The sequence below is a fragment of the Ursus arctos genome, unplaced genomic scaffold (genome assembly GCF_023065955.2).
Source record: "Ursus arctos isolate Adak ecotype North America unplaced genomic scaffold, UrsArc2.0 scaffold_24, whole genome shotgun sequence".
Taxonomy (NCBI): Eukaryota; Metazoa; Chordata; class Mammalia; order Carnivora; family Ursidae; genus Ursus; species Ursus arctos.
Genome location: NW_026622919.1, coordinates 14704648 through 14724353, shown reverse-complemented (window position 1 = coordinate 14724353; position 19706 = coordinate 14704648). Strand labels below are relative to the sequence as shown.

Genomic DNA, 19706 nt, shown 5'->3' with positions numbered 1-19706 from the left:
TTGTTCCTGGTAACCAGCCATTCAAGATAAATCCACTTAAAAGAGACCAAAACAGTGTAGTATATAGTGAAAGAATATTCAACTGGGACTTTCTTGAAAAGTGAAACTAAGATAGGTTTTTTTTTTTTTTTTTCCCATCAGATAATGGTAATAGTTGCATCTCTTTGCTAAGTTTTAGAATGAACAAAAGCATGATTCATGTTAATTTTTTTGGCTTAATTTTTCTAACAAAACTTTTGCTGACACAACATAACCTCCTTTACTTCCCCTTTGCTGCGATAATTTGGGATAATTTGAGGAAGGGATAATTTGAGTTGGAAACTAATTTTATGAAAGTTGTTAGTGAATTTTCATAATTTTGATTTCTGCTTCCCTACGTAATGTTTAACTTTGGATCTCAGACAATGAATACTCTGATAGAGAATACCCCCATAAGCAAAATGAAGGGAGATTAGTTGGAGAAAAAGCTAATCTGAAGGCTTTTTGTTACTGCATTGACCAAGGGCTAGAGAAACATTTTAACTTACATAGATACTTATTGCCTCCATATGGGAACCGGGAAGTAGGACTTTTTTCATCAGTATTAACTGCATAATACTAGTTTCATAACTTGAAACAATTCTCCTAACCTTCCTAGACCTGCAGTGACTTGTCTGTGGAATGAGGGCAATACTTGTCTCTGTAAATTTTAAATTATGGAGTGTAAACAGAAGCATTACGGTCCCACCCATATGCCATGGAAGCCTCTGCGGGGTAGTACCAGCTTCAGTGCCAGGCTCCCAGTGTTCATGAGCCAACAAAATGCCAACAAGAGAAGTAGCGTCTCTGCTTTGCTCTCCTGGCAGAGCTCCTTGGGATGCCGGCCAGACATTTTTCTCCCTCCTGGAAAGTTGCCTTTCAAACTACGGGGGAGAATGGTACCTTCCTAACCATTCTTCCCACTGTACAGGCAGAGAAAGGGCACTTTCATATTTTGACAAAAAGGACTATTTGTTGGCCTTGGCTGGGCCATAAAGCCCTGAGTCACCTGGCTGGGACTGGGGCTGCGGCTGGGGTTTTATTGTATGACTTGCCTTGCAGATGTTGGATCCCCTGAGCAGTGCTGAGAATTCCTTGTCAGGAAGCTGCCAATCCTTGGACAGGTCGGCAGACAGGTATGGGACTGTGGCTGCTTTGGGGGCTAGTACATAGGCATGTTTGGGACTGATGGGCTGAGGAAACAGAGTTAGCTAGTATGTCTGATCTAGACGCTGGCCTGCAGGTCCGTGGTTAAAACATCATGCTTCTGGGAAAGAAACCTCTTTCTGGGATTCCTAGCCCTTTCCTTAATTTTTCAAATACCATAAGAATGTTATGTTTGTATAATTAGGTGAATGTAATAGTAGCTCATAATAGCAATCATATGTATTAAATGCTTGCTCTGTTATCCCAAGTGCTTTACATGTTTTGAGTTTCTGTATAATACACGCTGCTCTTGTGCTCTTGGCCTCATCTGTGATCTGGCCTGAGAGGTAGTGAACCTTCAGTGTTTTGGGGGAAAATTTGAACTATCACCTGTGGGTTTACTTTCCTTTTTTTTTTTTCTCCAAGTGTTTCTGATGGAGTTAGAAACTGGGTTAGAAAACCAGAAAACAAAATACCCAGACTGCCTAGCTTACTGCACTATCTGCTTGGTGTGTAATCTTTCCTCACACTTTAGGAGGGAACAAGTGCTGTCTTACATACCAAATGGTTCTGTAGAGCTGGTTCACCCATCAGCAGAGGTATGTTTAGAGTTGGCTTTGGCACTGATCCAGCCAGTCTCTCATCTTGACCTTGTTATGCCCAATAGCGCATTTGATCATGTCTGGCTGGGCTTAGGGTTGTAGTCAGAGGCTATGGAGCAGGTTTAGGAATTTTTTTCCCCCCTTTGTTTAACTGATTAATTGTTCACATGGGTACTGGCCAAATTCGTACTGTGTCTTTCCTAACAGATCTGAAAACTGAGGAGCACTGTCTTCCCTCTAGACGTCATAGAATACAGTCATAGTTACTTGTTGGTGTCCAATTCGTAGCATTGCTTGGGGCTTGCTCTTCAACCAGGGGAGCAAGAAGGCCCAGGTAAAAGTGCCAGGAGTTGCTGCCACAAACTGAAGACTCTGCCTGGACAGGGACTGACTCTGGCTTTGGATTATCTCCTAAGCTTTGTGGCCAAGCAGGGGTGGGGAGTGGGGCGGGCAGTAGGACAAGACCATGGAAGGTCTAGTAGTTGTGAAGTAGGGGACGGCCCCCATGTCATTACCTTGACCGTTTCTGACCCGTGGCCCTCTCAAAAGGCACTCTCACGTGTAAGGTAGAAGACCATTCTGGTGAATTCTAGGAAAGATAGCTGAGCGTACCCACTTGATCCTTGGGTTTTGCCTCTGTCCCTCCAATGCTTTGTTTTCATTTCCTTGGGAGTAACACCCAGAGACCTGGACTTACTCGCTTGAGGCCCAGCCTAACTTGAGCATAGTGCTTTCCTCTCCTCCTTATGGGATCTGTAGCCACATAGATCCCATCTCCATCCAGTATAAGTCAAGTAGCTTCCCTTAACCTCTCTGTTCCTCAGTTTCCCTGTCTCTAAAGTGGGATGGTGGTGCTTAGTCTGAAAGGAAGATGCTTGGTGTTGTTGCTATTTTTATTACCGCTGTGGACAAGGGATGTTTTGCAACTCTTCGCCTGTTACCAAGGTGGGAGGAAAGGGCAAGAAGAGAAAGTGGTGTGCCAAACTCCGAGCTGGAGTTTGTGAGGGCTGGAGGAGTTGATTCTTCCAGGTTCTGTCAGATTTGGACCTCAGACTGCTAAAGAGAAAGTAGGAGGCCAAACTCAGAAGAGGGCTGTTTCTCTCAAATTCTGCTTCCCTCCCAAACTGTGAGGAAAGATTACATGCCAAGCAGGCACTGTGGTAAGCTAGGCAGTCTGGATATTTTGTTTTCTGGTTTTTCTATTCTATGTAATGATGCAGAGGGAGTTAGAAAAGAGAATCCATCTGGATATCCTGCCTTCTGCCCTGGTGGGCAGCTTTTCCAAGTAGGCTGATGCCTACGTTGTGATTTCATTTTGTTTTTTTCCAGCCCATCCTTCCGGAAATCGAGAATGTCCCGAGCCCAGAGCTTCCCAGACAACAGACAGGAATTCTCGGGTGAGTTTCCCAGAGCCTGAAGAGCACTGCAGGGTGTCTGGATGGGACTGGGGCATTCTGCTTTTGCTAGCTGAGTTGGGAAGCCAGGACTGTATTTTAATTCTCCTCGGGCCTGCGGCTCTGACGTCTCAGGTGACAGAGGGGCTTAAATGGTTCACACACATTGACCTACCCCGAAACCAGCGATTCCTCTGTCTCCTCTGTCTAACTCAGATCGGGAAACTCAGCTGTACGACAAAGGGGTCAAAGGTGGAACCTACCCCCGGCGCTACCATGTGTCTGTGCACCACAAGGACTACAATGAGGGTGAGTACACCTCTACCCTGCCCCCTGCTGGCTGCCTCAGAACGGACATGGGTAGAGCTTTGCCACCCAAAAGCCCTGCCAGGGGCTAGGCCCAGGCCCTCCAGACCGCATGTTTTCTTTATTCCTGAGGAGCTGTGCCAAGACTTGAGGCACTAGAGACTGAGGGGAGATGGGCGGAAGGACAGTGTTTGGAAACCAAGATGCTGCCACTGGGAACACTGTCCTTGATCTGAATCCCTAGCATGCCCCATGGTGCCAGCTCTCCAGCGCCCTCTTCTGCCCCATGGCAGCAGACAGAATGGAGCTTCCACAAAGGTTTAGGATTAGGATGCCAGGGAAGACAGACTTTAGCAGTGGATTAGCCCTGCAAGTGATGTGGTGCCCGAGGTGCCTTACCTTTGGCCAGGGCTTCCTGAACCATCCCTGGCTGCTCCCTAATTCCTGCCTCTGTCCTGATTCTCAAGGTGCTTGGGACATTAGCCATTCTGGCAAGGATTAGGTAAAAGGGTGGATGGGATGATGTGGTTCGCACATTTAGCCTCGTGGCCAGGGGTCTGACTTGCTTTACTCTGGCTCTTGCACCCTTCAGGCAGAAGAACGTTTCCACGAATACGGCGTCATCAAGGCAACCTCTTTACCCTGGTGCCGTCCAGCCGGTCTCTGAGCACAAATGGCGAGAACATGGGTCTGGCGGTGCAATACCTGGACCCCAGAGGGCGCCTGCGGAGTGCGGACAGCGAGAATGCCCTCTCTGTGCAAGAGAGGAATGTGCCAACCAAGTGTGAGGAGTGGGCCCTGGCCAGAAGGAGACTGCCCAGGGGGGTGCTCAGACAGGCGGCAGGGCAGGTAGCCAGAGGTCCCCTGGGCTGTTCAGCTCAGTGGTAGGCTGCTCTGGCCCATCCTCATCACACTGGAAGAGCTTGTGGGTCAGCAGCAGATCCCCTGGACCTTAAGCCTCGTTCCACTGTTGTGTGACAAGCCACTTCCCCTCTCTGGTGTTTAGTCTCTGTGTTTAAATGGAAGAACAATCTCCTCAGTCCTTGCCATATTCAGATGTTTAGGGACTTAGGTAGTAAAGATATTTGGTCAGTTCAGAGGAGTGTTTAACCATGACGGTAGCCAGTCATCTGCCTCTCAGGACCTAATGGTCCCACTGATCAGGGCACCGAGCCTGCTCCAGATGGGGTGGAGATGCTGGGCTGAGAGGCCGGACGGTGCTGAGTGAGGGGGTCTTGAGCTGGAGGTCCCATCACAGAGCCTCTGGAAACCAAGGCAAGATCTCAGTAAATAATGTGCCTGAGCTAATGTTCTTTCCATCTGTTCTCCTGTAGCTCCTAGTGCCCCCATCAATTGGCGCCGTGGGAAGCTCCTGGGCCAGGGTGCCTTCGGCAGGGTCTATCTGTGCTATGACGTGGACACAGGACGTGAACTTGCTTCCAAGCAAGTCCAATTTGACCCAGACAGCCCTGAGACAAGCAAGGTACTGCCTTCCCCATGGTCTGGCTTCCACTTTCCCCCCTTAACAGGAATTCCTGTCTCACTGCATAGATCAACTGCTCAAGAAGCTACAGCTTGTTTCCCCCATCATTCTTCCTTCCAAGTTCCCTTGTTCTCCTCCCTGGCCATGGCCATGGGGCAGAGGGACTGTGGTCCAAAGAAGCATTAGACCCCCTAGGTGAGGGATTAGGTATGAAGAACTGAGTTGATGCCAAAGTACCAAACCACCCGAACTGAGAGGCAGTGGCCAGTGCCACAAAGAGCAGTACCTGCCCACCCTCACCAAACAGATGCCTCTTAGCCCTCGGTCCAGGAAGGAGTTTGTTTATCTTTGGAGTTCAACTTTGGGTATGGCCTACACTCCACTCTGAGTGGACAAATGCAGCAGTTACCTTAACTAAGCACCTACACCCATTCTCCCACCCCACTGTCTGCCTTCTTCCAGCATGGGAGTGCCACTGTCCCATGGGTCGCCCAACATTGTGTCCAAGGGCCAGACGGTTAAGAGAGTACCCCTTTGCTCCAGCTGAGGTTCCCAAGGCAGACAGACTCTTCTGAGGTCACTTATTAGGGCAAGCTGAGCTGATCCCAGGTGGGCAGAAGTGGGGCCCTGCAAGCCAAGGTGACCACTGGGCCCCTCCCCTAGGAGGTGAGTGCTCTGGAATGTGAGATCCAGTTGCTGAAGAACTTGCAGCATGAGCGCATAGTGCAATACTATGGCTGTCTGCGGGATCGTGCCGAGAAGACTCTGACCATCTTCATGGAGTACATGCCCGGGGTACGTGCTCCTCAGTGCATGTGGGACACATACAAAAGAGGCCCACACCTGGGCTGCGGGCTCTGGAGGAGGGGTCCCTTGGACATGCTTCTGATCACTTGAGATGCCAGAGGTTCAGGGGGAAAATGAGAGGTGATGGTCAAAGTCAGGAGAGCTCTGCGTCTGGCCGTGGTGACGGTGTGGGATGTGAAGCGTCCCAGGCCACCCTGACCTGAGGCTTAGAGGGAGGCTGCACTCTCCAGTAAGGACCACCTGTTCCTGGAGCAGAGGGGCCTCCCTTCTGGATTTAGCTCATACGTGGCTTAAGGGAACTGTTCTCTAAGCTGCCCGGTACCCCCCAGCAAAGCCTGGTGCATCGCTCACTGGGGTTGGCTGTCCCCTCTCTGCCCTTTCCTGAGCTGACTCCCTCTGACTCCTGTGGCTGTAGGGCTCAGTGAAAGACCAGTTGAAGGCCTACGGAGCTCTGACAGAGAGTGTGACCCGCAAGTATACCCGGCAGATCCTGGAGGGCATGTCCTACCTGCATAGCAACATGATCGTTCACCGAGACATCAAGGGTGAGCAGGCATAGGCTGTGGGGTCCCCAAGACCTGGTCACGTAACCATTCTGAATTTTCTGAAAAGTGAGACCCTAATTGCTTCCTTAGGGGATTGGTATAGATTGGTTGAGCAATTTGGGAAACTACTTGTAGGGTATTGTGCAGATGTTGGCCATGGTGATGATCATTTCATGCTGTAGGGCGGAGCCAGTAGTGCTTTGTGCACGTCATGTCTGATGCATGGTAGTCTCCATCCTCCCCAGCAACCCCGTGACCTGGGAGGGAGGGGAAGAGGGTGGATGGTAGAAAATGCCCGGAGGGTCAAGGGTTGCAGCCTCTGCCCTTTCATGCCTTAGGAGCCAACATCCTCCGAGACTCTGCCGGGAACGTGAAGCTGGGGGACTTCGGAGCCAGCAAGCGCCTGCAGACCATCTGCATGTCAGGCACAGGCATGCGCTCAGTCACTGGCACACCCTACTGGATGAGCCCTGAGGTGATCAGCGGTGAGGGCTATGGAAGGAAGGCAGACGTGTGGTGAGTGCTGGGGACATGCTGGGATGGCATCTCCATGTCTGGGCTGTCGTGACTCTAACTTAGAAATGAGCTGTGGGGGCTTCGCGGTGTGGTGGGAAGAAGAGGAGACTCACCTCTTGGCAGCCAGGCCAGGAGCCAGGCCAGGATGTCGGTGCCTGCCCCAGCACATACAGCAAATGCATTGCGTTTTAACCCCAAATAGCACCTTATCTGCTGTTGATGAGAACTTGGGCCATGAAAAACATCCCTAGAGTTTGCTAAATTCCTAACAGAAGTAGCACCAGTCTGAAGGCCTGGGTCAGTCTCTGAATCGTAGCAGGCTTCTTCCTCTCCTAGCGTTCAGATGGCTTGTGTTTACTCTACCTCACTTCCTGTGCGTCCTCTGAAAGGGCCTGGAAGTTGTGAGAGTGTCTTTTCCCCTCAGAACTGTATTGTGGTGGGCTGAGTGATGGTTCCTCAAAGATGCCCACATAACTCCACGCCCTGTTGATGTTTCCTTACGTGGCAGCAGGGCCTTTGCAGATATGCTTAATTGAAGGATTTTGAATTGGGGAGTTTATCCTGGATCATCCAGGTGGGCTCAGTGTAATTGCCAGTGTCCTTACAAAAGGGAGGCAGCTGGTGAGAGTGGGTAGCAAGAGATGGAACAGTGAAAGCAAGAGACTGGAGTGGTGTAAGGAGGGGCCGTGAACCAAGGAGTGCTGGCAGCCTCTAGAAGCAGACCCTCCAGAAGGAACCATCCCTGCTGACCCATTGACTTTAGCCCATTGAGACTGGTTCTAGACTTCTGACCTCCAGAAGAAATTTTTGTTATATCTTATGCTCATGGTAATTTGTTGCAGCAGCAATAAGAAACTAACATGGTTCTCTCAGAGCTCTTTCTGTCCATGCTAAGGGGTCTCTTCCCCAATCTCAAGACTCACCTGAGTGGGTGTAGGTTGATGAAGCCCTCATTGATGAGGCCTTGGGGACCCTCTACAGAGGTGTCAACCCTCAGCTTGCCCCATCCTGCCTCAGGGTGTTCGGAGAAAGGCACCTCCTTTCATGATGGTGGGCAGGTCAGGGAGCCTGGGGTGACAAGTGATTCTCTCTCCCAGGAGCCTGGGCTGCACTGTGGTAGAGATGCTGACGGAGAAACCACCTTGGGCAGAGTATGAAGCCATGGCCGCCATTTTCAAGATTGCAACCCAGCCCACCAATCCTCAGCTGCCCTCCCACATCTCTGAGCACGGCCGGGACTTCCTGAGGCGCATTTTTGTGGAGGCCCGCCAGAGACCTTCGGCCGAGGAGCTGCTCACACACCACTTTGCACAGCTCGTGTACTGAGCTCTCAAGGCACACTGCTGCCAGCTGCCCCTGCTGCACGGGCAAGGGCTGCCATGGGGCTCTGCAAAGTTGCTGCTTCTCCCAGGCAACGCTGTGGACCGTGGAGCTCCAGTCCAACCAGCGTTCGTCTGTGCCCCTTCTACCACTGGGGCTCAGAGCCAGGGCAGAGTAGCTGCAGCCTCAAGGACTGGGAGCCCCCAGCCTGCCAGACCCGAGAGCTCCAGCATCCTAAGCTCAGCGTGGAGGGGAAGGGGCTAGGGACAGTGTGTAAAGCGCTGAGGGCCTTACCCTCAGGGCTGTGTCCTGACACTGCAATCAGCACCAAAGCCTCACAGGTCTGGGGGCACAGAACGGACACGAGGGTCTGAATAGTGTTACTTTCATTCAGAGTGTTATTTTGTCTCTCCTCCCATGTCTGGAGACCACCAGGGCATCTCTGGGCTGGATGAGCCCACCCAAGCCTGAGGTAAAGCCCAGCATCCCACAGCCAATGGAAGGCAGAGGCTGGGGCTGCGCTCTCCCCAGAGCCCCCAGGTCAGTTTTGCCAGTCCCTGTCCTTTACCAAAGATGAATGAAGCAAATGTTATGCTGCCTTATTCAGGGAAGGAGGAGCCCATCCTGCCTGCCCCCATGACCCTGCGCCCCCCCTCCCCCCAGCAGGGGCCTGAGATGTGGAACTGCCCCCACTTAGGCGGGGAGACCCAGTTTTGTCAATGCAATTGTCTCTGTTTTACAAGTTGGAGTCACTCTTATGCTGTACCCAGTTTCTAAACTGGAGACTGTGTACCCTTGGGCTCTGAGTATCCCTGTTGTGGGCTTGGGCCTTGGGCTGGATTGGAAAGAGCTAAAGGTAATGGCCTTTGTGTTCCTGACCTGGCACCTTTTCCCCCACTGGATCAGAAAGGAAGATGGACAGCGTGGTGAGGGCATCTGACCCAGCTGGCTTCCCTGAGCCCTTGGGCAGGCTCTTGTAGATAGCCAGGGAGGTTGGATCAGGCTGTTTGTGAGTCGTGACCCTGCTAAGCCAGAGCCCTCTCCACCTGGTAGAAGGGAGAGTCCATATGATGTCACCAACTGTGTCCCAAACTACCATCTCTGTTCCTCCTTGGCCAGCCTTGCCCATCCCCATGAGGTCTCAGCCTCTTTCCCTCCTTAGAGGAGGAGTGGTAGCAGGGGTCAGGGAGCCAGTATCTCCAAGCAGCTTAGAGTTGGCCTTATTTACCTCAGCCTGGGCGCTGGTCCTTTCTTCCGGCCCCTCCCCTCCAAAATGTGCCTATTGCTAGAGCTCCTCCCTCCCAACACCCAGTTTCCTTGGGAGTTGTCATTAAAGGAACAACAACAACAACAACAACAACAACAACGCCAGTGCCCAGGGATGGGCCTCTCCGGGGAGCTGGGGATTAGCGCCAGGCAGCTCATTGCCAGCCATGCCCACTTTCCCACGGGCACCAGAACAAGCCAAAGCCTTCGTTGTTTGTTGACGATGCACTTTTATGAATGTAGTTTCTATCGCTGTTTTTAGCCTTTTCACATCATGTAATGTGAGGCCTTGTACTTGTTAATTTATATCTCAGATCATATTTGATGGTTTTTATATATATCAATTCTAGATTGTTACAGGTGATGGACGCCTCAAGAGAGAGAAGAGAAAATGAAAGCAGCTGGTTTTGCAGGAATGTGTGTTGCACGGTGCCAGTTGGGCCTGGGCCCCTCTGTTTCCATCCTTTTCCCCCAGGGGCCTCTGTCAGGCACCCCCAGCTCAGCCCTCTGAAGACAGTGAGCATGTGCTCCTGTCTCCACCTCGGCCCTAGCCCAGGGTGGAGACTGGCCCTTCAACTTGACCAAAGCCGCCATGTGGCAGCTCAGCCTCTCCACGACCCTGTCCTGATGGCTGTAGCACTCTTCTTGGGCCCATACCCCTGTCCCTAGTCCCTGTTCCCCAAGAGGAAACAGAGCACGGTGCCAGTGCCGAGAAGACGACTCTTTGTGTCCCAGCTTCAGGCTCTCACAGAGCCCCACCTCCTGGGGTCTTACCTCACAGGGAATGGGTTTTAAAAGTGAATTTGCAAACAGGCCAACAAACGTACTCCAAAAAAAACCAAAAGACCCTGATTTTTTTGTGTGCCAAAAACTGTGGACATGCTGGCTCAGCATCCTCAGGATCAAGCTGTTGCTTAATTTTAATTTATTGTCTTTATATTAAATAACCCAGATGACAAGTTGTGGGCCTAGGACAGCCTGGGCCCGAAGATTCTGAAAGGCAGTCCCCTAGCAGCCCCAGGCTTGCTGTGGGAAGGGCCATGCTGCCATTTGCTCATCATTCCGTGGGCTGTCAGCCTTGGCCAAACCTACGTGGAAAGGCCAGGGCTGGGGACAGTCTACACTCCGCCGCCCTCCTGTCCCTCCTGCCCACCTCAGCTCTGTGTCTGTGTCTGAATTGTGGATCGTGCAGAAGAACCTGCAGCCATAGTTATTTGACTATATCTCGACCGAGGGCTTGCAGTGCAAAGCCAGGCCAGTGTCGCGCATTACTTACAATAAAAGGGATCATTTATACCCAAGGGGTCCTGTGGCAATGCTTTTGGTTGGGTAGTGGAGAGAGTAGGTGTTTGCCCAGGAGGAGCCAGGTATCGTGCCTGGTAACCAGTGTGGATCCCTCAGCAGAGAACTTGAAAGGACTCTAAGAGGGGTCCTAGGATGGGATGACTTGGTTGATACCACTGCTGGCTCAGAGGTGGCTCCCCACTCTCCCCACTTCCAGGAGCTCTGCTGAGGGGGCTTCTATCAGGGCTGATTATCAAGGTGGTATGTCAGCCCCCCCCCGGCCCCAGTGTCACCAGTGTCCGGGGTCCGAGAACTTCATGGCATCTAGTAGTCTTCCCGGTGCAGGGCTCAGGCATCTCCAGGAGCCACCTCTCTGTTCTCTCCTCCTGGTCTATCTGCTGCTGGTGCTAAGCTCAGAGCAGGGAGAGACCCATCCTTGTCCCCATCTGAGGCCTCTAGTGCAGAATTTGGGCCTGCTTTGAATGAGGCTCTCAGCTCTCCTCATGCTGACGACCCAATGCCATATCTGCTGAGTGTTAGCTCTGCTGCTTCAAGGGGCATTGTCTACCTCAACACAGCCCAGTGGCCCATCTGCCACCAGAGTTGAAAACCCGCCCCCTACCCTGTCCTATGGGCATGGCGTCACTTAGGAACTTAAGGAATTGTATGGGGTGCAGTAGCAGCAAATCCCCCAGGAGTCAGCCCTCTTGCTCCACCAGTTCATGTAGCCCATGGGCAGTTTGGGGAAATCAGGACAGTTGGTTCTGGAACAGACAACCCAGACTGCCTGCCTATAATCTTCTGGGGGTGGGGGTGGGGGTGGAGGTGTCTCAGGTCCTCCAAGTTGGCCGTGTTTGCCCTGCTGTAAACTTGTCTCTCAGAGGAGAAGATAAGCTGTTTCTCCTTGGACTACCTGGGACGGTGACCATGGCTGCCCCACTCCCCAGAGTTTGAAAAAGCAAGGGGAAGATGACAGATGGGGAAGGACACAACGAACTAGAGAACCTTCAGCAGCACTTGCTGAATCTGCTGGTTTCCACCATCCTTTGCCGATTTCCAGGGCAAGAGTGGTCCAGACAAGGACTCAGCAGAAGGGTCCTGCCTTCCAATATACTGAAGTGAAGTGAGGCTAGGCTCCATCATCTACTGATGGCCTGACCCTCTCTCTCTTTTTTTTTTCTAAAGTAGGTTCCACACTGAAAGTGGGCTTTGAACTCACAACCCTGTGATCAAGACTTGCATCCTCTACTGACTGAGCCAGCCAGGCTCCCCATCCTGACCCTCCTAACCGACACAAAGCTGAGGGGCAAAGTGGAGTTTCAGTTCTAAAACCACTCTGGGTATGACAGCATCGAGGCCTGACTGTTGAAAAAGGAGTGCTCCCTCTTTTTCTCAGGTTGGTGTCATTTCCCTGACACCCATCACCAGCCCCACCCCCACCCTAATCAAGGCCAGGAGTGCTCTGGGCTGACCATGTCCCCTGTCACCTCTGCATGAGAAGTCTGCATCCTTCCTGCCACAAAGGACCCCCCTTTGCCCCCCGCCCCATCAGGCCACATAATACAGAGTCAGAATCTGTTAAAACATGTTTAAAACAGGGTTGATCACAACAGTCAGAAACCGGCAGCAACAGGGGAGGAGAGGAGTGTGGCCCACGCCAGCCCCCAGCCAGTCTCTGTGGCTCTCAGCCTGGCGGGTGCTTTAGCTTCCGCTTCTTGAGTCCGGTGGTGCAAGATGGGTCCCAAGCCCCACCGGGCATGCCCTGCCTCGCCTTTCAGGGGAGGGCAGGGCTAATACACTTCCCCCTCCCTTCCTCCCCAGGGCCTTGGTGGGCATTCTGAGCCCCAGCGAGGGCACACGGGCTCTCCTTCCTCCGGTCTCCATGGCTCAGGACCACGCTAAGGGCAGAGGTAGATGGGGAGACATGGGGGCCACAGAGGGCCCCAGGTGGCAGTGAGGGAGCTTGGGACCCTGAGGGGGCGTGGTGACTCCTTGCTGGAGAAAAGGCACCTAGATAGGGAAGCTGGGCTTGGGGGCCTCCCAGGGGGCCAGGGTGGTGAGGTGGGGTAGGCTGAAAGAAGTAGGAAGCAGGGTGGTGAGCAAACCCCAATCCTGATTCCCAAACCACCCCCCCCCCCAGGGAGAATGAAGGTATCCTGGAGCACAGCCCTGTCCCCCTAACCCTCTGCCTGAGCAAGATGGCCTTATCCCCCTCCCACCCTGCCCCCCAACCTGAGCCCGGGTCCAATCTCTTTCCCACCCTTCCCACTGCCCCTCTGCAGGCCCTCTTCTACAGAGACAGTGGACGGTAGAGAGGCCTCAGGCCGTCTTGGTGCCAGAGTCCACCTCCTTGTGGGCCCAGAGCTCCTTATGCTGCTTCCGGCCGAAGCCCTCATCGTAGTTGCCTTTGCTCTTAAACAGCTGCTGAAAGTGGGGTTTGCAGTAAAATTCCCCGTGCAGTGCTGCATAGCTGCCCAGGCTGCAGAAGCAGAACAACTGTGGTCAGGTCAGGTCAGGGCTGGCAGGCAAGGGCAGGGTTAGGGCAAGGGCGCACCTCAGCTTGGTGTGACAGTGCTTGCAACAGAAGCAAGAGTTGTGGAAAATGAGCTTGTCGGCCACCAGCCGCTCCATGGGGTACACAGTCTTCTGGCAGGCGGCACAGCTCTCCTTCACCTGGGCCCGAAGGCTGAAGGACTGTCCAGGGAAGAGAGTCAGCCAGGGGCCTGACCCATGCCCATCCCTTCTTCCCCCCAACACTCCACTTTCAGGGCCCTACCTTGGAGCGCTGGACAGTGCTGCTGCCACCGCTGCCTTTGGCTTCCTAAGGGAGAGGGCCAGTCAGGGCCAGGTCAGAGGGATGCCCCAGACCATTGCAGCGGTCACCAGCCCAGATCCCAGGAGCGTGGGGGGGTGGGGCAAAGGGTGGCAAACCTGCCGCCCCTCACCCCCTCACCCTCAGGCCAGACACCTGCGGAAGAGGAGCCCTCCCGCCCCGCTGATCACCTACATGAGAGGGGGTGGCCTGGGCGGCTTCTGCAGCCTGGAACATGGCTCGGTGGGGGTGATGGAGGCCCCAGGTGGAGACGCGGCACCCGCTGGGTTCTGCAAGGGGAAGTCGGTCGGTCGGGCCCCACAAGCCCTTCCCTAGCCTGCAGGGTGGGGTGGGAGTGTTTACAGGCAGGGGGCTGGGGGGCTGCGGTTGGGACTTTCCCTAAGTCATTTCCTGTTGCTCTGGGTCTTGCCACTTCCGCCCCTCACCCACCTCCCCCTTCGTTCGCCCGCCCGCCCCCCACGCTGCTCCCCAAGGGACAGGGGTCCCTGAGTGGAACCATGTGTCGGGGGGACAGAGTTAGCCGGGAGCGGCCGGGGGAGGGGGCGCCGCGCAGCCGCCGTGAGCGCCCCGCGGCCCAGGACCCCGCCTGGATGAGGGGAGGTCAGGGGAGGTCAGGGGCGGGCGGGCCGGGCGGGGCGTGGGTGAGAATCCGCTGGCCCGGCATGACCCCTGCCCGACGCTGCCGAGGCCGCGGGCACTCCCGGCTCGGCCGGCCCAGCCCTTGGACAGCGCTCCCCGGCTGCGCCGCCCGCCCCGCCCGGCCGAGCCGCCGCCCGCGCGCCCCGCTCCTCGGCCCCGGGGCCCGCGAGGACGGGACCCCAGACCCGGGACCCCGCCAGGGGGATTCGGCTCCGTCACTGCTCGGAGGCCCACCCGGGAGGGCGGCCGAGGGCCTCGGAGCCCCGGAGCCCCGTAGCGAGAGCTACCGGGGGAGGCGCTGGGCGTCGGGACCCCGCGGGGGGCGGCCCTCGCGCCGGCACCCCCACCTCAGCGCCCGGGTTTGTGAGGCGGATGCAGGCCCCCTCCCCGGCCCGCCCGCGGGTCTCACCGGGGCCCCGGCCTGGGCCGCGGGGCGGGGGGTCGGTCTCCTGGGGGCGCCTCGGGTGCGAGGAGGGCGCGGGCGCGAGCTGCCGCCGCTTGCCAGTGGTCCCCGAGCGGCCGCCGCCGCCACCGCCTTATCGCGGCGCCGCCCCCGCCGGCCCCCGCCCCGCGCCCGCCCATTGGCTCCGCAGCGCCCGGAGCCGCCTCCGGGGCCCCGGCGCCGCCGCCGACCCCCTCTGCGCTTTGTCTTTCCCTCGCTCTGCGTCCCCTGCCTTTGTCTGTCCCCCGCCCCGACCCCGCGCTACGGGCACTAGCACCATCTCCGCGGGCCCCGCGCTCGCCCGCCTCGGGAAGCCGGCAGCCCCGCCGGCCCGCTCCGGACCGAAAGGGACCGGAGCCGGAGGGTACCGCGCGCCTCAGGGCGAGGACGAGTTCAGGTTGTGACGCCTGGGGTCCCGGGACAAATAGCCCTCCCGGCGACGCCCCTGCGGCGGGAAAGGATCACTGGGGTGCTTCTGGGCCTTTCGCTGCCTCAGTTTCCCCAGTTGGCCCTCGTTTTCGCCCGGAGCTCCGCGGGCCCCGAGGTTTGACAGACCCCGCGGGGGCGGCCCCGTCCGGAATCCCACGCCCCCTCCGGCCGCGGAGTCCTCCCGCCGCCAGAGGCCGCTCCCGCTCGGCAGCCAGAGAAAGATGGCAGCGGCGACCCGCACGCGGTCACGCCACGCGAGGCTGCGAAGCCCGGCGTCCCCGTGTTCTGTCACCTTGGGCCGCCGGCTCACCGCGCGCTGGTCTGCACGACGGGTCCGACAGGACCACCTCCCCTCAGCGCCTTCTCCTGCGGCCCCACAGACAGGGGCCCCAGGGAGGCTCCAAGGCCCACCGTCCTAAAGCGTTTCTGTGGCCGGTTTTTGTGGCCTTAGTCACCCCCTCCCCCCAGTTCCTGCGGGCGGGCACGGTTGCCTGCGAGAAATCGAGGGCACTCCCTTCGGGGAAAGAGATTTCCATCCTTCAAACAAGCAAAACTCTACGCACCCTAACACCCTTTAACACAAGGGAGAGAGGCCTGAAGATCCGAAGTGCCTAGTTCCAAGTAACAAAGCTAGAGAGGCAGGGCTGGCGCCAGAAGCCAGGCCCCCTGCCGCTGGCTCCTTACTTCCTGCCCCTCTGGCCCAGCGGCTGCCATGGCTCCGGCACACCGCACTACAGGAGGCAGGTGACCGTCACCCACTGGTGGGGGAGAGCCTCAGCTGTGCTGCGCACCTGGGGCAGCGGCTTCCTGGAGGGACCTGTGCTGGGAGACCCGGGTCTCGTTAGCTCCAGGGACTGCTAGGCTCTGCCTGACGTCCGGCTGGAAGCTGTTCCACCAAACACAGCCCTAAACATGGCTCGTTCCCACACTGTGGCAGGAATAGAGCTAGTGGCTCCAGAGCGCGGCCCCCACGCGTGTCAGGGAACAGAACAACTCAGCGCCTCTGTGCCTGGCAGGGGAGGGCCAGAGGAAGGCAGCAGGCTTCCCCAGCCCCCAGCTGTTCCTTTGGCTCCCTCAGGGCTCGCAGCTGCGCTTGGCTTTTTCTCCCCAGCCTCCTGCCCCTCTCTAGAGGAAGACTTATGTTTGGGTGGAGCTGCAGGCCCAGGACGCCGGGGCTGGGGTGTGTGTGCGGCACTTCTAACATTGTGTTTCTGTGCCTCTTTCCCGGCAGTGTGCACAGCGGTCACCAGATTCTCAAAGGTGGCTGCAGTGGGGCAGGACTGTGTGGCCCTCACCGGCACCAGGAGCACTAGGCGCAGCCAGCAGCTCGCACTGTCTCGCCACCTGTGCCCGGAGAGCGCCTCCCCTGCCCAGGATGGGTCTGCAGGGGCAACTGCGGGCAGCCACCTCAGAAGCAGCAGCTTGGGTGCCGAGGAGGAACGGACAACAAGGTGAAGAAAGCAGTTCAGAAGGAAAGAAAACGGGCTGATAAGGGTGTTGAGAAAAGGGAACTTGAGGTTTAAAGAAATGATGAGCTGGGCAGGGGTAAGGAGGAGGGTTGGAAACAAAGGTGACCTGGCCTCCCTACTCCGCCTCATAGCGCGTGTCCATTCTCTTCACCTCAACCCCTGTAACTGCCCAAAGGAAGAGGGTTTTTACTTTTCGTTTTTAAGCTGATGTTAAATTTTCTGAGGGAAGGGAAAGTGAGAGCATTTGAGGGTTCAACGCAGCTTCAGGGAAGAGGGAGGGGCACTTCCTTAATCTGACATTTTTAGTGCCTGAGCGAGAGAAGGGCACCTTGCCTCTTGAGGGAACCGCAGGGGTGAAGGTGCCAGGCTGGTGCCCATGTAGGCTGAGAAGCACCATGGAGACCCAGGTCAGAATCACCCCCTTGCCCAGCCTCGCTGGCCGCCAGCCAGGATGACAGAGGGGACAGGTCTGGTTCTTGGGTTACCTGCTCTTTGGGTATTAGTTCCAGGGGTAAGGAGACACTGCAAGTCATGTTACAGAACAAAACCCTTCACCTCCTTTCCTGCCAAAGATGAGCCTCTTATGCCTGGACTCCTAGTGGCCCAGAAGTGGTCTTGCGGAAGGGCTAGTCTTAAGCACCTAGACCTTTCCACCCCCAAAGTGGTTTGATTGATGGCCGCAGGCTAAATTGAATAGTCTCACATTTTTGGATGGTGAGGAAACAAATCTATTACATGTGTTGTGAGGCTCTCTAATGAAAGTGGTCACGGCTGTGCTTCTGCATGCACTCGTGGGACCACTCTGGGTCGGCAGAACATGGGGCTGGGTGACTCCTGTCTGAGCCTGTATGGCCAGCACACAGCAATGCCACTCTGCAATGGATTCTCCAAAACTTTTAATTTGTTCTGGCGATGAAACTAAAGCAGCATAAGGACTTAAGTCCTCAGGCTAGGCAAGACATTGTGACCTTGGAGAAAGCCTCAAGGCGGCAGGCCGGAGGCAGTAAGATGGACTCTTGGTGGGAAAGGGATGAACCACACGGAGGAGCTATGGGAGGTTTTAGGTGTTGTGGCCCAAGCAATGAGAGGGATAAGGAGGGGCTGCCCAGCCTTAACCTGGTGCTTCCCTTCAATTATTAGGGCGAGGTCTGGAGACTAGGGTGGAGGGCAGGTTGCTTATTGCTTGCCCCTCCATGGACCTATAGGATCTGAGAGCAGAGGAAGAGAATGGAACAGCCTGGCAGGACAGCAAGAGTGAGAAAAGGAAGTCACACAGTCCCCTGGGTTGAAGAGTCAAACCCTGGGCTTGGCCTTCAGCCATCCGGGGCCAGAACAGCATCTCTTCCTTCTGAAGAGGTCGCCTGTGCTCCCAGGATGGAATGTCAGCTTCCTGGCCTCTGCTCACTGGTTGCTGGGATTCCCCTGTGTCTCAGAAGTCCTGGAGCGGTAAAGAAGGTTTCTCTCCAGGAATTTCTCTCCCAGTGAGTAAGTGGCCAACTCTCCTGGCAGAAATGTCCTTTCTACCCAGTCTGCACCCCGGAGGGTGGGAATGTGGCCAGCCCTCAGGAGGGGCCCCCGGGGCTCACGTGTCCCAGGATGGAGGATGTACACATCCTTCAGGGGCTCAGAACTCCCAGTCGTCCACCTCTAGCTCTTCCAGGTTTGTTACCAGGCCAAAGATTCCACTGTGATCCTGAGGCTGGCTGCCATCGAAATTGGTGATGGGGGTGACAGGGCGAAGTAACTCAGGCAAAGCCTCTGAGGCACGTCGCTTGATCTGAGAGAGGAGAGACAGTTGGGGGTGGAGCCTGTTGCTCTGGGTCCCAGGACACCGTGGGGCAAGTGGCCTCCTGACAGGTGGCCTGTTAGAGCCAAAAATCTCTATGAGAGGAAGGAGCAGCGCCTTTAAGGGGCTTCAGACACATGGCCATTTCTCTGATTCTAAGGGAGGAGGAGAATATACCTAAGGACCCCGAAGCCAAGGGGGTGCAGGGTAGTTAGAAGCACAGGCAAGGGAAAAAAAAAACAACAACCAACCAACCAACCCAGGGAGCCTCGGGAAAGTGCTATTGTACCTGCTTGAAGAAAGAATGGTTCAGGAGGGTGCTGGCACTTGGTCTGTAGAGAAAGGGGAAGAGAGACCCGCATCACCCCTGTGCCCCAGACTTCCAGAACCCTGCTGCTTACACCTTATCCTCAAGCATCCTCAACTTCTTCCCTCAGCCCGCCCAAAAAACGACAGCCAGAGCTACCCCGGCTGGCTGCTTAGCAAATCCTTGTGCTGATCCCTCTGGCCACAAGGGCTCAGGACTCCTCCAGGAATCCAGCCCTTTACAGGACAGAGGCATCCTCTCAAACTCGGCTTTTGACCCCCCCCAACCCCCCGTGTTCCCCTGAAAGCCCACTCCCAGCCCAGAGGAAATACCTTACGTCTGGGTTGCGCTGAAGGCACTGCTCCACAAAGTGGTGGAAGTGAGGGGAAAAGGTGCGGTGATAGGGGTGGGATGGCGAGTCACCATTGGAGGTCCTGGGGGTGCTGGTGGCCAGGCTCTCACTGAGGCCAGAGTTGGCTGCTGAGCGTGATGTGCTCATGGTCAGCTCCTCAGCGGGGATAGTGCTGGTGTCCAGCAAGCAGGGCACTGTGCCGTTCAGCTTCTCCAGCAGCATCTGGGGAGGACAGAGCCACTACCTGGGCTGGAGGGGGGTGCCCCTGGGAGGTCTATAGAGTTTCTTTACAAATACAGTTTTCCCAAAATACTGAAGGGGAGTAGAGAAAAGAGAAGCAGGATAAGTCTAATTTTTCCAGAGCAACGCAGGCCTCTGGCTCAGCAGCCATACCCTAGCTAGGCCAAAGTGCAGAGGAGAGGGCCTACAAAAACAAAGCCCCCAACTATGGCTGCAAGGAAGGGGCTCCCAGTTTCCTCTCCTGTTTATAAGACATCATCACCTCCTTTTAACCGTAGAGCCCTCACCCTAGGGTGAAGGCGGCCATCAGGTCATTTTCTTTGGAGCCCGGGCCCAGATGGGTCCAAACAGGTGCATTACGTGGCACCTGCCCTGGGCTGTGGCAGGGTGCACAGGAGCAATGCCCCCGGGGTGGGGGCGGGGGGGGGCAGGCTCAGCTGGGGCAGCTGTGCCAAAGTCCTCAGACTCCACACGTGCAGAACTAGCCCCACCTTGAGGATTGCTGTCCTTAGGGTTGTCCTC

General features: G+C 55.9%; 3 protein-coding genes and 1 long non-coding RNA gene across 19 annotated transcripts in view; 2 read left to right on the top strand and 2 right to left on the bottom strand.

The window, feature by feature from the left end:
• MAP3K3 (mitogen-activated protein kinase kinase kinase 3) overlaps nt 1–10699 on the top strand; it is a 58142-nt gene extending 47443 nt beyond the window's left edge. For both annotated transcript variants that reach the window (XM_026512501.4, XM_026512502.4), the window contains 9 exons: nt 1081–1154; nt 3096–3163; nt 3377–3469; nt 4059–4250; nt 4801–4949; nt 5613–5744; nt 6172–6301; nt 6640–6817; nt 7915–10699. In XM_026512501.4, coding sequence (XP_026368286.1) covers nt 1081–1154; nt 3096–3163; nt 3377–3469; nt 4059–4250; nt 4801–4949; nt 5613–5744; nt 6172–6301; nt 6640–6817; nt 7915–8143 — 1245 coding nt within the window. In that variant the 3' untranslated portion in view covers nt 8144–10699. The remainder of the gene's footprint in view (nt 1–1080; nt 1155–3095; nt 3164–3376; nt 3470–4058; nt 4251–4800; nt 4950–5612; nt 5745–6171; nt 6302–6639; nt 6818–7914) is intronic.
• A 1559-nt stretch (nt 10700–12258) lies between these two features.
• On the bottom strand, nt 12259–14697 carry LIMD2 (LIM domain containing 2). Its single transcript, XM_026512503.4, has 5 exons — nt 14569–14697; nt 13695–13789; nt 13464–13508; nt 13242–13381; nt 12259–13166 (listed from the first exon to the last, which is right to left on the bottom strand). Exons 2-5 carry the CDS (start codon nt 13734–13736, stop codon nt 13007–13009), a joined length of 387 nt encoding a protein of 128 aa, XP_026368288.1. The 5' UTR covers nt 13737–13789; nt 14569–14697; the 3' UTR covers nt 12259–13006.
• Nucleotides 14698–15803: 1106 nt separating this feature from the next.
• LOC130544726 (uncharacterized) overlaps nt 15804–19706 on the top strand; it is a 10096-nt gene continuing 6193 nt past the window's right edge. Inside the window, exon 1 of the long non-coding RNA XR_008961253.1 lies at nt 15804–16481. This is a non-coding gene — a long non-coding RNA (uncharacterized LOC130544726). The remainder of the gene's footprint in view (nt 16482–19706) is intronic.
• The window catches only part of STRADA (STE20 related adaptor alpha), a 26961-nt gene continuing 24458 nt past the window's right edge, over nt 17204–19706 (bottom strand). For all 15 annotated transcript variants that reach the window (XM_057318074.1, XM_057318076.1, XM_044389142.3 and 12 more), the window contains 3 exons: nt 18925–19166; nt 18575–18617; nt 17204–18276 (listed from right to left, as the gene is read on the bottom strand). In XM_057318074.1, the coding sequence (XP_057174057.1) occupies nt 18124–18276; nt 18575–18617; nt 18925–19166 (438 nt within the window). In that variant the 3' untranslated portion in view covers nt 17204–18123. The remainder of the gene's footprint in view (nt 18277–18574; nt 18618–18924; nt 19167–19706) is intronic.

Bases quoted from the DNA above. Each gene is read 5' to 3' on its own strand.
- LIMD2 (XM_026512503.4), bottom strand. From the start codon at position 13,736: ATGTTCCAGGCTGCAGAAGCCGCCCAGGCCACCCCCTCTCAT. The intron at 13,382-13,463 runs GTAGGGCCCTGA...TTCCCTGGACAG, and splicing joins GCACTGTCCAGCGCTCCAAG to TCCTTCAGCCTTCGGGCCCA. The intron at 13,167-13,241 runs GTGCGCCCTTGC...CTGCTTCTGCAG, and splicing joins CACTGTCACACCAAGCTGAG to CCTGGGCAGCTATGCAGCAC.